The sequence below is a fragment of the Terrapene carolina genome, unplaced genomic scaffold (assembly GCF_002925995.2).
Source record: "Terrapene carolina triunguis isolate 2854851 unplaced genomic scaffold, T_m_triunguis-2.0 Scaffold62, whole genome shotgun sequence".
Lineage (NCBI taxonomy): Eukaryota > Metazoa > Chordata > Testudines > Emydidae > Terrapene > Terrapene triunguis.
The window spans coordinates 39,422,171-39,436,001 of record NW_020664413.1 but is presented as its reverse complement, the minus strand read 5'-3'; the positions used below and the strand labels follow the sequence as shown (position 1 = coordinate 39,436,001).

The 13,831-nt window shown below is 41.2% G+C and overlaps 1 protein-coding gene across 1 annotated transcript in view; it reads left to right on the top strand.

The window, feature by feature from the left end:
* The window catches only part of GPR155 (G protein-coupled receptor 155), a 56,880-nt gene extending 45,900 nt beyond the window's left edge, over positions 1–10,980 (top strand). The window contains exons 12-16 of the mRNA XM_024212487.1: positions 257–390; positions 2,270–2,365; positions 4,154–4,218; positions 4,970–5,107; positions 8,871–10,980. Coding sequence (XP_024068255.1) covers positions 257–390; positions 2,270–2,365; positions 4,154–4,218; positions 4,970–5,107; positions 8,871–9,093 — 656 coding nt within the window. The 3' untranslated portion in view covers positions 9,094–10,980. The remainder of the gene's footprint in view (positions 1–256; positions 391–2,269; positions 2,366–4,153; positions 4,219–4,969; positions 5,108–8,870) is intronic.
* The last annotated feature ends 2,851 nt before the right edge of the window (positions 10,981–13,831 follow it).

Genomic DNA, 13,831 nt, shown 5'->3' with positions numbered 1-13,831 from the left:
TTCAGCTCTGAATAATGTGTAGGTCCCAAACATGAAGAAAGCTGTGTGTGTGGACATTCCTGTTGTTCACTTCCTCCTCCCATCTCTCCCCAATACTTCCTCCTCCTCCTCATTGCTTCTAAAGGATTGTTGTAAGATTGTGGCTTTCGACTGAGTATTGTACAAGCTGTCTAGTAAACTTCTTGACAGTAGGGTCAGAATGTCAGACTGTTTAAGTTAAAAAGCCTAATTATAAATTCTGGTTAATGTTTTGCAGCAAATCAGTGTGAGAGTCAGTGCAGTTCTGAAAACTGCCTATTGGCACAGGAAGAACAACGTCTGCAGAGTGGAGACAAACAACTGGCTAGACACGTGTTGCTGTGTTTACTTCTCATTGTGGGCCTGTTTGCTGTAAATATTTCCTCTTTCTGACGTTGATTAGATCAATGGTTTGTGACACTTTTTCAGGAAACCTATATAGGCAGACCAGTAAAAAGCTTGTAGTTCCCCATTTTTCTGGGTCAATGTCAATTCAGTCTGCACTATATTAAATGAATGTGTGTCTCAGTTCTGTCCCTCATTAGAAGAGTACATCACAAAAGTAATTGTGCTAACTCTGTACCGTTAACACTGCAGATGGCCGTGAACAAGTCAGGGCTGACAACAGTATGGGGAGGGCCAAAATTTGAATTCTCATTGGTCTGCCAATTCATCAGACTTTTTTCAGGGATACCTTTCTTCACTACACAATAGTCAGCTTTTTAAAAGTGCAGTAGTTCTTTGAAAAGGGGCTACCGAAAAATGGCTCCTTCTTGCTGAACAGATCTGTGCGGATTCAGAATTCAGGTTGCTTTAGTGATGACAAATACGATGGTGATAAACATGGTATAAGAACCTGTATAAAATAAAACAGAAAAATCTATTCATGCTATTTATATTAGCACTGTGGACTCCACACAGTCACCCAGTAAGCTGGACTCTATTCCTTTGCTTCATCATCAACAGAATTATTTACTACCTTCCAGTTAGAGCCAATCTGTGACTCCTGCGAGATACCGTTGAAGACTCCAGACTACTTGCTGGAGTGTAACTAAGTCAAGATTTGACCTGCAGAAACTCTATTGCTGGTGGTGATGCAGAAGAAGGAAACAACCCAGTTCAACTGTCAGAGCCCAAGTAAAGTTTGTAGGGCTGACAAAAAACATACATTTTTACTTGTAAAAAGTGCATATTTGATATAGAAACTAAGAGGAATCAGTGAACCCCACAGTGCCATTATTAGTCAGAGCAGAACTGCTTTTTAACTAGGTCAGTGGTTCTCAAAGTTGATTGCACCGCGACCCCCTTCTGACAACAAAAATTACTGCACAACCCGAGGAGGGGGGGGACCGAAGCCTGAGCCAGTCCAAGCCCTGCTGCCCTGGACTTCAGGGGGGCCTATAACCTGAGCCCCACTTCTCTGGACAGTGGGGCTCGTGCTTTGGCTTTGGCCCTCGGCAGTGGGACTCAGGCTTCAGCCCCGGGCCTCAGCAAGTCTAACGCCAGCTTTGGCACCCCATTAAAATGATGTCCTGACCCACAGTTTCAGAACCGCTGAACTAGGTCATTGGAAGCAAGTTTTCCTTTTTTTCCAAATATCGTATATCAGACATTTCAAATAGTTACAAATAAATTTTTGTGGTGGCCCACAAGATAGAGGTGCCTGAAATTTTGGCCCCAGTTTTATCTATAAATCAATTATCAGATTTTTAGTTGCAGAAACTATTAAATGAACTATGAGCTCCTTGCTACTCAAAAATGATTTCACTTTTATGCCCACATGAGCTACCATTTGTTTTTCCAGATTATGTTCAGCTGAAGTGCATACCAGCACCATTTCAGCTGCTATTGAGCTTCCATAAAAACAAGAAACAATGTAGAAAATGCTGGTGTTCAGCTCAGTAGGAATGTTTGCTTTCTGCCTTATGAAATATTGGCTCAGACAGGTTTACTACTTTATTGATTACCTAAGTATGCATAGAGGTTAACATAAAAGAACAAGGTCCTCCTTTGTTTAGGGTATTAGAGGTGCAGGCCCTCAGCAGTGATGGTACATTTCACCCTTAAAATTGATCAGAATATGTGGGTCCCATTTACAGCTACTGAACCTCACAAAGAATGTAGCAGGTTACTTTTCAGTGACTGTTTTTGTTCTAGATGACTTATTGCATAAAGAGAATAAATGAGGTTTTTTTGTTATCTTCTGTGAAGAAGAGATAATTTGCTAACACTCAATTTATATTTTTAACAGAATCTGTCCAGCTGTTTGTGGTGGTTGTTCAACCAAGAACCTGGAAGGCTCTACGTGGAATTGCAGTTCTTTTGTGCTGTATTTAATTTTGGTCAGGTACTTAGCAATGTTTCCTTTGAAATCACTTATTTCTCTTCGCTGCTGACTCTGGTAGCTGCCATCTTTGCATGTTTTGGTAGCAGACAGCACTTTTGTGTTGGCTGAAGTCCCTCTGCCATGCTAAAACCTCCAATTTCTGTTGTGCTTTACTTTCAGTGTGTTGGCTTCTGTGTACCTGAGAGTCTTTTCAACTGCACAGTGTTTTATGGACATTAGAGGGTGATTTACACTGGCACAAATGGCAGCGGGGTTCTCAATGCCTGTTGAAAGTCAAAGGGAGCTAGACCTTGTCTATAGTGGAAGGTTGCCCCAGTTTAACTTAAGGTGTGAATTCACACCAATCTAGTTAAATGGGGCAAAAAGCTGTGTAGCCACACTCTTACTTCAGTATAACGGTGGCTTATTTCAGTTTGGTTAAATCTGTTCCTAATCATTTTAAACTAAACTGAAATAAGCCACCATCTAGTGAACTAAGCCTTTTGTATGAGTGTAACCATATTGGTTTAAAAGACGGTTCAGGTTATATATGCAACTTTCTTAGGTAGACAAGCCCTTGGGGACCATACTACCTTTGAAAATCTTCCCCTCAGTCATTCTTTGTAGTAGGTGTCCTTTGGCTAAAACACCAAGCATTGAATTGGGAATATTTTCCTCTTGGGTTTAACAGATATTATGGTGCAAACATTGCTGAAATAACATGAAGTGCTCTTGGAGCCAAAATGGAACCGAATCCTACGAGGTGCTAGTGCCTTCTAGGATTTGCAGTGTCCTCAGCTCTCATTGATTATGCCAATCAGCATTTCACATCAATGAGAGTTGAGGGTGGTCGGCACTTCACAGAAGAAGCTAGCAATTTGCAGGATCAGAGCCATAAAAAAACCTCTGATGTCTTCTGGCAAGCTTCTTAAAATATGTAATCAAAATACATTACACTTGTGTGTGTGTGTCATTATTTTACTAGCACACAAATTGAAGAAGTTCTCATTGACAGACAAATTCTCCTTTCCAGCCATCTTTGATAATTTGCTGTCCCAAATCAGTATGTCCTTATGTCACACTTCATTACCTTGGATGAGATTCTGATGCCACATGTGCTGGAATGTGGCATCACTGAATGTATTGAGAATATGGAGTAGGCTGATAAGAAAGCAGTCGGGTCAGTGTATGTGTATATACACACACAGACATCTTGGTAATCAGCAGTGATCGGAAAGTACATGCTGAGACTTTCAGTGGAGGGTTGATAAAATGTGAGGTGTATCAAGTTTTCTAGAAAGGGGCAGTGATTCATTTAAACAGGTCACTCATCCAATTTTCTTTGGCTGCCTACCATGGCATTTTCTGCTTCACAGGTTGTTCATGCTGTGTCTCCTGTTTGCAAGTTTTGTATGATGGGCAAGTGTTCCAGAAGTAAATTGCTATCAACTTATTATCCTCTTTATTTTAACTGGTCTTATCATGCAGATAGCTCTGGAAGGATGTTGTTGTGTTTGTAGTAGCAGATGAGATGTCGATCTACATGAATAAATTTACCAAACCCCTTGCTGGAGACGTTCTTTGACAGCCTATTGCATACCTGCCTCTGTCTGTCTCTTTAGGGTCCAGTATTTAAAGGATCCTTAATCCTATTTATTCTTTGAAATAGTGTCCAGGCCACAAAATTCAATCCTGATGGCACTGAATTCAGTGGATTATTTTAATTGTCTTTTCTTTCCTGGGTCTGAAATAATGTCATTTCTAGGTTTATAATACTGATATTTTTCTGTGTTGTGGTTTTTTTTCCAGGGCTTCATATCCTTTGGTATTTTTGGTTTGGATAAACATTTAATCATTCTGCCATTCAAAAGAAGGTAAATCCAATCTTTCAACACTTACCTAGGCAGATTTAATGCTAAGGATAACTATTAATAATGTTATTGGTCTTTTAAACCTCTACTTCCATCGCTGCTCCTACCTCCTCTTCTGCCCATGCTCCTTCCAGGGTGCCACTCCTGAATGCCTCTTTGGTATTAGATTGGCATGGACACATGCAGTGAGCTGCACTCTTCTGGCCATGCCCTAATGTCACTGCTGCTGGCTAATCAGAGTCAGTGGGTGCCAAACTGAAAATCTGGTGGGACATAAAAGCTCAGCTGAAACTACATTTAAACCTTAGCTTACAAATAAGCTCTCGCTGCTGGTATAAGTGAAACTGCCAAAGCCACTGCTGCTTCCCCAAACACAGGGAAGCTGAATATGACTCCCAAGTCCCACACTGCCCCAAGCTGTGGGAAGAACTTAGGTTGTGGCTGGAGCTTGGGAGAGGACTGCCACCCATGGGCAACCCTAAATTGCACAGGGTCCTGGCAGTTCTGAATCCTGGAGGTATACCTAGTTCCTTGCCTCCACTCTGCCTTAGCTAGAATCAAGCTTTTGAGTGTTCAAAGGCCAACAGTATATGGGCTAGGAAGTTCTATCATGAATAGCTAGTGTATGCACTATATTATAACAGAATTGGTGACAGAATGGTGGAGAATTTTCCCCTGAGTTCTATAATATTTTTCCAGCTTTCATTTTAAATTGCCAGTTTCCTTGTTGAATTCTTGGTTAATTATTTTTCAGGTTTGAATTCCTCTGGGGTAGTAGAGAAGCAGCAGAACATGCAGAGTCTTCTGTACCTGAGGAAATCAGGATGACATGTCAACAGTTTGTTCATTATCACAGAGATGTCTGTGTCAGAAGCATTGTCAAAGACAGAAGGTGGGGCTCTGTTCCTTTACAGAGGTTCATTTAAACTGCAGTAAACTGTTCAGAGATCACAGGCTGGGAATAATAAGATAGCACTTCCATTAGTGTTTACAGCCATGGCAAATGTCTTCAAATTGCAGTATACATCAATGTGAAAGATGAGTATTTAGCAGCTTGTTTAGTTGTCTTCAATGGAAACATCAAACCTTATTTGTTGTGACTAAAAGTATTTGCATGAGAAAAAGCTTTGGGGTCCTAATCCTGCATCCTATACTTACATGCATTTGCTATGGCTATGCCTGTAAAGACTGCTCATGTGATTCTGGATTTGTAGGTCCTTATCCCTTACAAGTACATTCTTGTTGCTTATTCTTCATATGAAGTTATAATCATCTAGTGATGTCACACAAGCTTTCAGAAACAAATCGATGCCCCAAACTGTGTTTGAGGTGGAAGGTGGGGGAGAAAGGAGCAGCAGAAGCAGAATAACTTAAACATATTTGTTTTGCAAATACCCATGATTATAAAGAAAAGGCAGGAATGACTTTTCTAATCAGAATGCTTCAGATTTCCCCATGATGTGTGAGTAATTCTTTAAAGAAGGATGAAGTAAGGCAATCTGTGACATTTACCCAGGGTATAATCTGGACTAATCAGGGCTGGTGCTACCATTTAGGCAAACTAGGCGGTTGCCTAGGGCGCCAAGATATTTTTTTTTACAGCGTTCCTACGCCCCCTCCCCGAGCGCGCGGTCGCCGCTCCACTTCTCCCGCCTCCCAGGCTTGCAGCGCCAATCAGCTGTTTGGCGCCACAAGCCTGGGAGGGGAGGAGAATTAGAGCGGGGGCAGCGTGCTCGGTGAGGAGGCGGAGCAGAGGTGAGCTGGGGTGGGGAGCGGCCGCACGGCTCCCCGGGCTGGGGGGGTGGGGAGCTGCCGCGGGGGTGCCTCAGGGCTGGGGGGGAGGAGCTGCCGCACGGCTCCCCAGGGTGGGGAGCTGCCGCGGGGGGGCGCCTCAGGGCGGAGGGGAGCTGCCACAGGGCTGTGGGCGGGGGCGCAAGGTGGAAGTTTCGCCTAGGGCGCGAAACTTCCTTGCACCGGCCCTGGGACTAATGAACAGCCCTGTCCCCTCAGTTCTCCAACCTGGAGTCCTTTTTACACGGCTTTGATGTAAGAGCAACCACTCCTGGTCTGCTCTCTCACAGCCTCCAGCATGTAACTTACTCTCAGCTATAGTGTATGAGTGCTATAGCCAGCCACTTGTGAATTACACTGCAGAGCAACACCAGCAAATTCCCAATCCTAGAGTTTCCCCAGAAATATACGTCTTGTACTGCCCAGCGCTCTTCTGGACAATACAAGCTCATAGAAAGTTTATTTTATTAATAGAAAATGATATGCACAAATCCTGTTATCCCAAATGGAGTTTCCCAAATACCTCAATCCAAACACACCTCAGGGGTAAAACAATAAAACAAATTTAACAACTACAGAAAGATAGATTTTCAGTGACTATGCCTCATTGCTTGTAAAAGTCAGAATTGGTTACAAGAAAATAAAAGTACAACACAACTAATGCTTAACTTAACAAGCTAAAGTAAATTCAAAGCAAAGGTCTGGTCTGTCTCACCACATAGTTCAGCATCTTACTGGCTGAATTCCTTTCAGTCGGGATCCCTCCCCCAGTCCAGTGCTGCTTCCTTTGTTCTTCAAGTGTTGTCGATGCCATGGATAGAGAGAAAGGGAGAGATCGTTTGGGGTGTCTGCTCTCCCTTCTTGTAGTTTTTTCTCTTCTTCGAGAATCATTTCCAGCTGAGACAGAAAGTCTGTTTGTATGGGAACGCCAAGCTGTTTTTGTCAAGATGTAGACTTTTCACTCTCATCCTTTTTCCCGCCAAAGAATGGCCACTTAACCAGATGATGGTCCATTTGATTTTGTAGACACCTGGCTGAGGCATTGGCTAGGTTTTGTCTCTGGAAAACTGGTGTCTGATGGCTCCCCAGATTTGGAACATGTTTTAATAATATCATACAGTAGAATCTTTACACACAATGTTGCCATACACATTTTACCAGGACAATAATGGTGAGCAAATTGAGTTGTCAAATGATACCTCACAAGGCATATTTTGTACAAAATTTATCATAATCTTGTAAAAGGGGTGAACATAGGGGTACAGACATCACACAGTTCACGTAGCAGGCTTCCTACCACACAAGCAAACATGGCACATCAGGAAGTATTTTTACAAAGTAGACGGGTGCGCTTTGTACCTACATGGTGCATGGCATAAGCACCGACTCTGTGGGTGCTCCGGGGCTGGAGCACCCATGGGGAAAAAATGGTGGGTACTGAGCACCCAGCAGCATTTCCCCCTCCCCCCAGTGCCTCCTGCCTGCCAGCAGGCCCCGCCAATCAGCGCCCATGCCGCCCGTCCATCACGATCAGCTGTTTTGCGGCTTGCAGGAGGCTCTGGGGGCAGAGGAGAGGAGCGAGGACGTAGCACACTCAGGGGATGGGGTGGAACGGTGCAGGAAAACACAGGGCGGGGGTGGAAAAGGGGGGTGGCCTTGAGGGAAGGGGAGAATGGGGGCGGTGGCCTTGAGCACCCCCCAGCACAATGGAAAGTCGGGGCCTGTGGTGCATGGCATTTTATCCTCCCTACTATTTCTTTGCTTTTATAGTTTTTCATATGAGAATTAATCAGACTTAAAGAGTGAAACATAAGCTTGCACATATATTCTGGGTCTCTGTATTTAAAAAATACCAATTTCTGATATCAAATATTTGTATTTCATTTTGTATTTGAATATTATATACTGTGCAGCATTTCTTTCCCACCTTATTTCCGTCTGTGAGAAAATGGGTGCAATCCCTCTATCCCTTATTTAAATATTCATCTAATTTCTCCTTAATTTAATAATACTGTATCTGATATCCTACTATTATGATTTTGGTTCTTTGTTTAGTTGCTCTACTAATATAAGCTAACATTTGCACTTGTTTTAATTAAAATATAAAGAAGCTCCTTGGTTGTTGCTGTCTTGTGTAGCTGTTAATCATCTTTGTTTGCTCAAACTTCAGAAACTCTGCAGTTAGGTTCCATAGAGCAGATTTTTAATAACCAGAAATATTCATTACAAGTAAATTTCTGAGTGATAGTTTCCTACTACTGACTAGAAAATAGTAGTAGTATTGCCTCATCACTTAAGTCAAAAAAGAAAAACAAAACACTTCCGTCTTGCATCAGTGTCATATTGTTCTTAATTGTTCCCTCTAGTAAATAAAGATTCAGTAAGATAAGCAAATTAAATGACTTATCTACAATACACACAATTATTCAGTGGCTATTTAAACTAGTAGAAAAGGTGAGCATTAAAGTGCAGCCCAAGTACCTAATGCTTCTGGCATTTTACATTTAATTAAATCAGGTATTTTGTTACAGAAGTGGTCATGGTAATTAATAAATTTGAAGTAAGTATCCAATAATTCGTATGTGTATGTGTGTTGTAGGATTGCTGTGTAAGTTCTATAAAGTTTATTTTACAGGCATAACAGAACTTTGCATGCATTTTGCTTTTCATTGAGGCGTTTGGGAAAAGGTAATGAAACGTGCATGCCCTTAACATACAGAATTAAGAGGTTCTCTTCTAACATACTTTTAACTATCATGCTGTCTTTCCTTGTTTCCCCGTATTTTTTCCTTGCCTTCCCCCATCATGCAGTGGTGATAGCAGATTTACAGAACATATGGGTGAATCATTCCTTTGACATACAGGTGTGGTGCAAAGACCTCGACTGGCATCTTCTTTGGCTGTGAGCTGGTGAACTGGCTTATCCAAGTTGGCCTTGCTTCTGACCGTGGTGAAGCTGTGATGTACGGAGACAGACTGGCAAAAGGAGGAGTCATCCAGCATATTACCAACGAATTTGAATTTCAGGATGAGTACTTGTACTACCGTTTTATTCATAAGAGATGCACAGTGACCGAAAGCCACTAAACTGGGCATGTATTCAGAGGGGAGGCAACAAAAGGCGAGTTTGTCCTTCTCACCTGCCCTTACCACTGAAATCTAAAGCATTTTCTTTCTGATGCAACTTATTGAATTGGGTGTTTCTCACTTGTAATGCAGATGAAATGTGGTGATTCTTGTTCCACCTAAAGAAAATTTGTAGTAAATGGCCTGCTTTGAATGCTCACTAATGAAAAAATCTTTTATTTAATTATTTTAAGTAATGTAACTGTAAAACAAAGTAAGACACTCACAGTTCAGTTATTTTTCCAGTTTGAACGTAAGCAATATAAAACGATTCCCCACCCCCAATAAAACTGCACTTAGCTGCTGATGGCACATAAAAAACTTTAAAACATTCTATGTTAAGAATATTTCCTTCTGGTGAATTTCTGAGCTCCCATTTAAGTTAATGGGAGTTTTTCCTTTGACTTAATGGGACCAGGATTCCCCCCTGCCACCCCTGTTACTTAGGACCCTTGCATAAAACCAGGAACTCTATGCTCAAATTTTTACCTCTCAGTTTATGCTGCTTATTCCTCCCTTGAAGAGACAATCCTATGTTTGTGATGATGTTAATTGCTGTGAAGATGATCATGATGTCAAGGAATTAGAACTGAGAAATGAGCAGATGAACAATTAACAAAGATCCTGGTTTTATACAAGTTTACCAAGTCTTAAAGAGATGTTTTTAAAAAAACAAACCAAACAAACAAAACCCTAGAAACATCACAGAATATAATGAATTCTAAGTAGTTTGTTTTCCAAAGATTTTCTCTTAGGCATTAGTAACTCTGCAAAGACAGAGTAATTAGCAAACTACACCTTCATCTTCAAACCCTGAAGCAACTGCAACTCTTGGTGGGGCGGTAGATATTTAGTACCTCTCCAAATCAAACCCAAAACTTTGAACAAAGCATAAAACCTCTAAACTAGGTGTAATGAGTTTAAAATGCATGATCCAAAGAATCCTTGTTTAACTTCTGAATTTGGTTTTAGAATATCTAAGTATCTGAAAATTACATTGTCTTTATCAAAGCTTTATTTCATGGATACAAGATAATCAAATTCTAGTAAACCCCAGTAACCTCCCTAAAATGTTCAAATAGTTACTCGAGTACTGTATGTTGTATTCATATCTAACTTGAATGTACTGAAAGGAGAGTTTGAGTCCATGTTATCTATAATAATTTGAAACGGCTAAAGCAGAACCCTGGAGTATGGAATAGCCCTTTTTACTGCCCTTTTAAAACTGCAACAAGAGCGCTAAATTGTTGCCATAAAATTTCTAATCATTAGTGTAATTGAAAAAACAGGAACAAAATCTGCTTTGTTTCCTCATCTGGAGTAGCTATACATATAGAGCAATTTCCCTCAGCGCCCCCCCCCCCTTTTTTTTTAAAGACACAGATTTTACTTTACCTTTTTATCTGCCAGTAGTAAGAATTAAAGTCGTTTTAACAGGATAAACCACAATACAAGGAGAAGTGACTTTACAGTAGCTACAATGTGGATGTTGCACCACATGCATGCAAGAATGACACTGAGAAAGCAATTCCTTTTTGCTGTCAAATATATAGTCTTATTGCACGTTAGTCTGCTGTGTGCATTGATGCAGACAGTGTCCTACTGTATGCTATACAAACTGAGATTTTCTTTTTCCACAACAAAGAAACTGACATTTGTAACAGGCGGTGGATTAGCATAATCCATGAGTGAAATGGATGGCATAATTTTGTTACACTGCAACAGCTGAAAACAGCTGTGTCAAGCTATTTAGGATGAATTATAGATGTGTGTGTTTTAAGAGTAGAAGCAGTTAATATCTCTGGCTTCTGAATGTTGCTACTTCTCAATAAATCTATAGTTATTTTATCTTGTGGTTCTGAGTTTTTATGTATTGTAATTTCATGGGTTACCTCAAGAGGCCAAACACTGTAGGAAATACTTTTATCTCTTTGGCCTGGTCTACACTGGGGGGGGGGTGTCGATGTAAGATACGCAACTTCAGCTACGGGAATAACGTAGCTGAAGTCGACATATCTTATTCTGACTTACCTCCCGTCCTCACAGCGTGGGATCGACGGCCGCGGCTCCCCCGTCGACTCCGCTACCACCACTCGCTCCGGTGGAGTTCCGGAGTCGACGGGGAGCGCGTTCGGGGATCGATATATCGCGTCTTAATGAGACACGATATATCGATCCCCGATAAATTGATCGCTACCCGCCGATACGGCGGGTAGTCTGGACGTACCCTTTGTGGGGGACTTCTCTTCCTAACACTAGAGACTTGGGAATCCTATTTTTTGCCTTCTTTTAATTCCCCCAATGCTGCTCTTTAATTGGCTGGAGGGCTTGCTGTTGACTGTTGAAAGAAATCAGTTAAGTGGAGACTATTGTTCTGTTCTCCTACCTGAGTTAATGAGGCAGCCAATCTAGCTGTGAAATATTTTAAGTGACTCAACTCCCGTTAATTGGCTTTCTAAATTTGGTGAGTTCTCCATTCAAGAAATTGGCCTGTTAAAGTACTGAATATGCCCATTATCAGCTTAATAACATGGCGTCTGTTGGACTCTTGTATTTAAGGTTAGTTAATTATGGGTGAACATCAGCTTTGGCAGTATCCATATATAATTTGGCAGAAGTTTGTCCAAATTGCAGAACGATAATTCAAATACTCTATAGAATGAAGCACTGAGCTCTAACTTTTTCTTTGCATCTGAAGAAGTGAGGTTTTTTACCCACAAAAGCTTATGCCCAAATAAATCGGTTAGTCTTTAAGGTGCCACCGGACTCCTTGTTGTTTTTGTGGATACAGACTAACAGGGCTACCCCCCGATACCTAACTTTTTCTTGTATGTTTCTAGCCCTTTCCAAAGGAAGCAGTGGAGAAATAGGGCATTTGTACTAGGTTTCACAATAGAAAAATTAGATAATGTTTTTCAGTGAATTGTTTGTAAACAATCTTCCTCCCCTAACGTTTGAAAATCAAGTGAGAGGGGGGTCTCTAAACCAAATGTGTGCAGAGGTTGCCCTCTAGAGGACACTTTAGCTTTCAGTTTAATCGTTCCTTCTCTCCTTCCCTTATATTTTGGCCAGAGTCTTGTCTGAAAGAACTAAATCCCAGGGTGCATGACAGCAAAATATCGTAATATCCATCAGTTCACCCACCTCCAGAATCTAGCACACCATCTACACTACATATCACTTTAGGCCAGGAAAGGGAAAGCATTCTAGAGACTACAGGGGAATAGCCGAAACGTCACTGCCATGTTGGAATCTAGGCTGCGCACATAACGGGACATCCCTACTCATTATGATCAAGTAGTAAGGTAGTCCAATTTATGACTTGTTGTAATGCAGTGATGAATCAAGTACTATCATGTGGAAAAGTACAGTTCTTACTTCACAATCCTACCCACCACAGTCTTGGTGACTAAGGCTTGAGCTAAGTTCTGACCCAACAGCTTCTTTCAGTACCTGAGTTTTAACATGAAGCTGTCCATTTGAGTGCCCTACTGGAAGGTGTGACAAGATCACCGCCCAAAGTGGTACAACTGCCAAATGGCTCGCTGTCGAAAACAGACATTCAGTAGGAGCTGAGGTGGAACACAGCAAATCACTTTATTCAAAAATATCCCCTTGACAGTTTATGAACATTCTTTGTATTACTGAACCTTTAGGAAATCTTGTGGGGGGTTCTAAGTGTTTGCTAGCACAGACACAAAAGTCACGGTCACCTTAATCAAACTTCTATAGAAAATGTTTTACCTACTGGCATTATTTGTAACGCCTCTGATCACTCAGCCTAAAAATCTGCATGTAAAACTTACCTTTCAGTTTGCTTTGTATACTTGGCAGCACTCCACTCAGTTGCAATTTCAACTTTTGTTTGTGGGCTCTTTCACATAGTGATGGAAAGGATACAGTTTACAAAAGAGTAACCCTGGATTTGTAAAACTACAAATCATCAAGGTGTCTCAATGGCAGGTGGAGTATCTGAAATAACTTAGTTCTTGAAATTGACTACATAAAGATGACTATCACTTTGATGGGGACAGGGGTGATACAGAGTTGCTAGAATTCTATAGCTCTTTGTATAACAACTACATACTGGATTCTTGATTTCATATAAAAGGGTGAGGACTCTAAGGCCTTATCTACACTGTCAAGTTTTTTCGATGAAAGACAACTCAGAAGGCCTTGAATGGGGGTGTGTGTGTGTGTGTATATTTAGACCAAAGAGGGAACAAGGGTAAGATGATGCACCCAATACTTCACTCTGTTAACATTATTAGTGTGTGATAAAACAAACCAGTATAGAGCCATTGGAGGGAGAGGTGACCTACTTTCAGGACCGGTATGCATTGTACATCGGATGTAGCCCCTACACAGAGAAAAGCATCTACAAAACTATTGTAAGGCTTTCTGGAGGGTCTGTCATAGTAGAATCCTGATCACAATTTTAGACCTATTTAATTTCTAGGATTATAAAAAGTGTGTTCATCACTTCCAAAAGCTTCTTGCCACAGAAGTGGTGTTATTTCAAATACTTTACATTGTGGGGGAAGGCTCAATAGCCCCCCAACTTGGCAGGTAGTATTCACAGTAGCTGTAGGATATGAGGGTTTCCTCTGCTTGGATTTTTCATGCCTCTGCTAGTGGGTGGTGTTCCTAACACAGAGAAATATTACAAGAATGTTTTCTCTCAGTATTTTGCTGACTA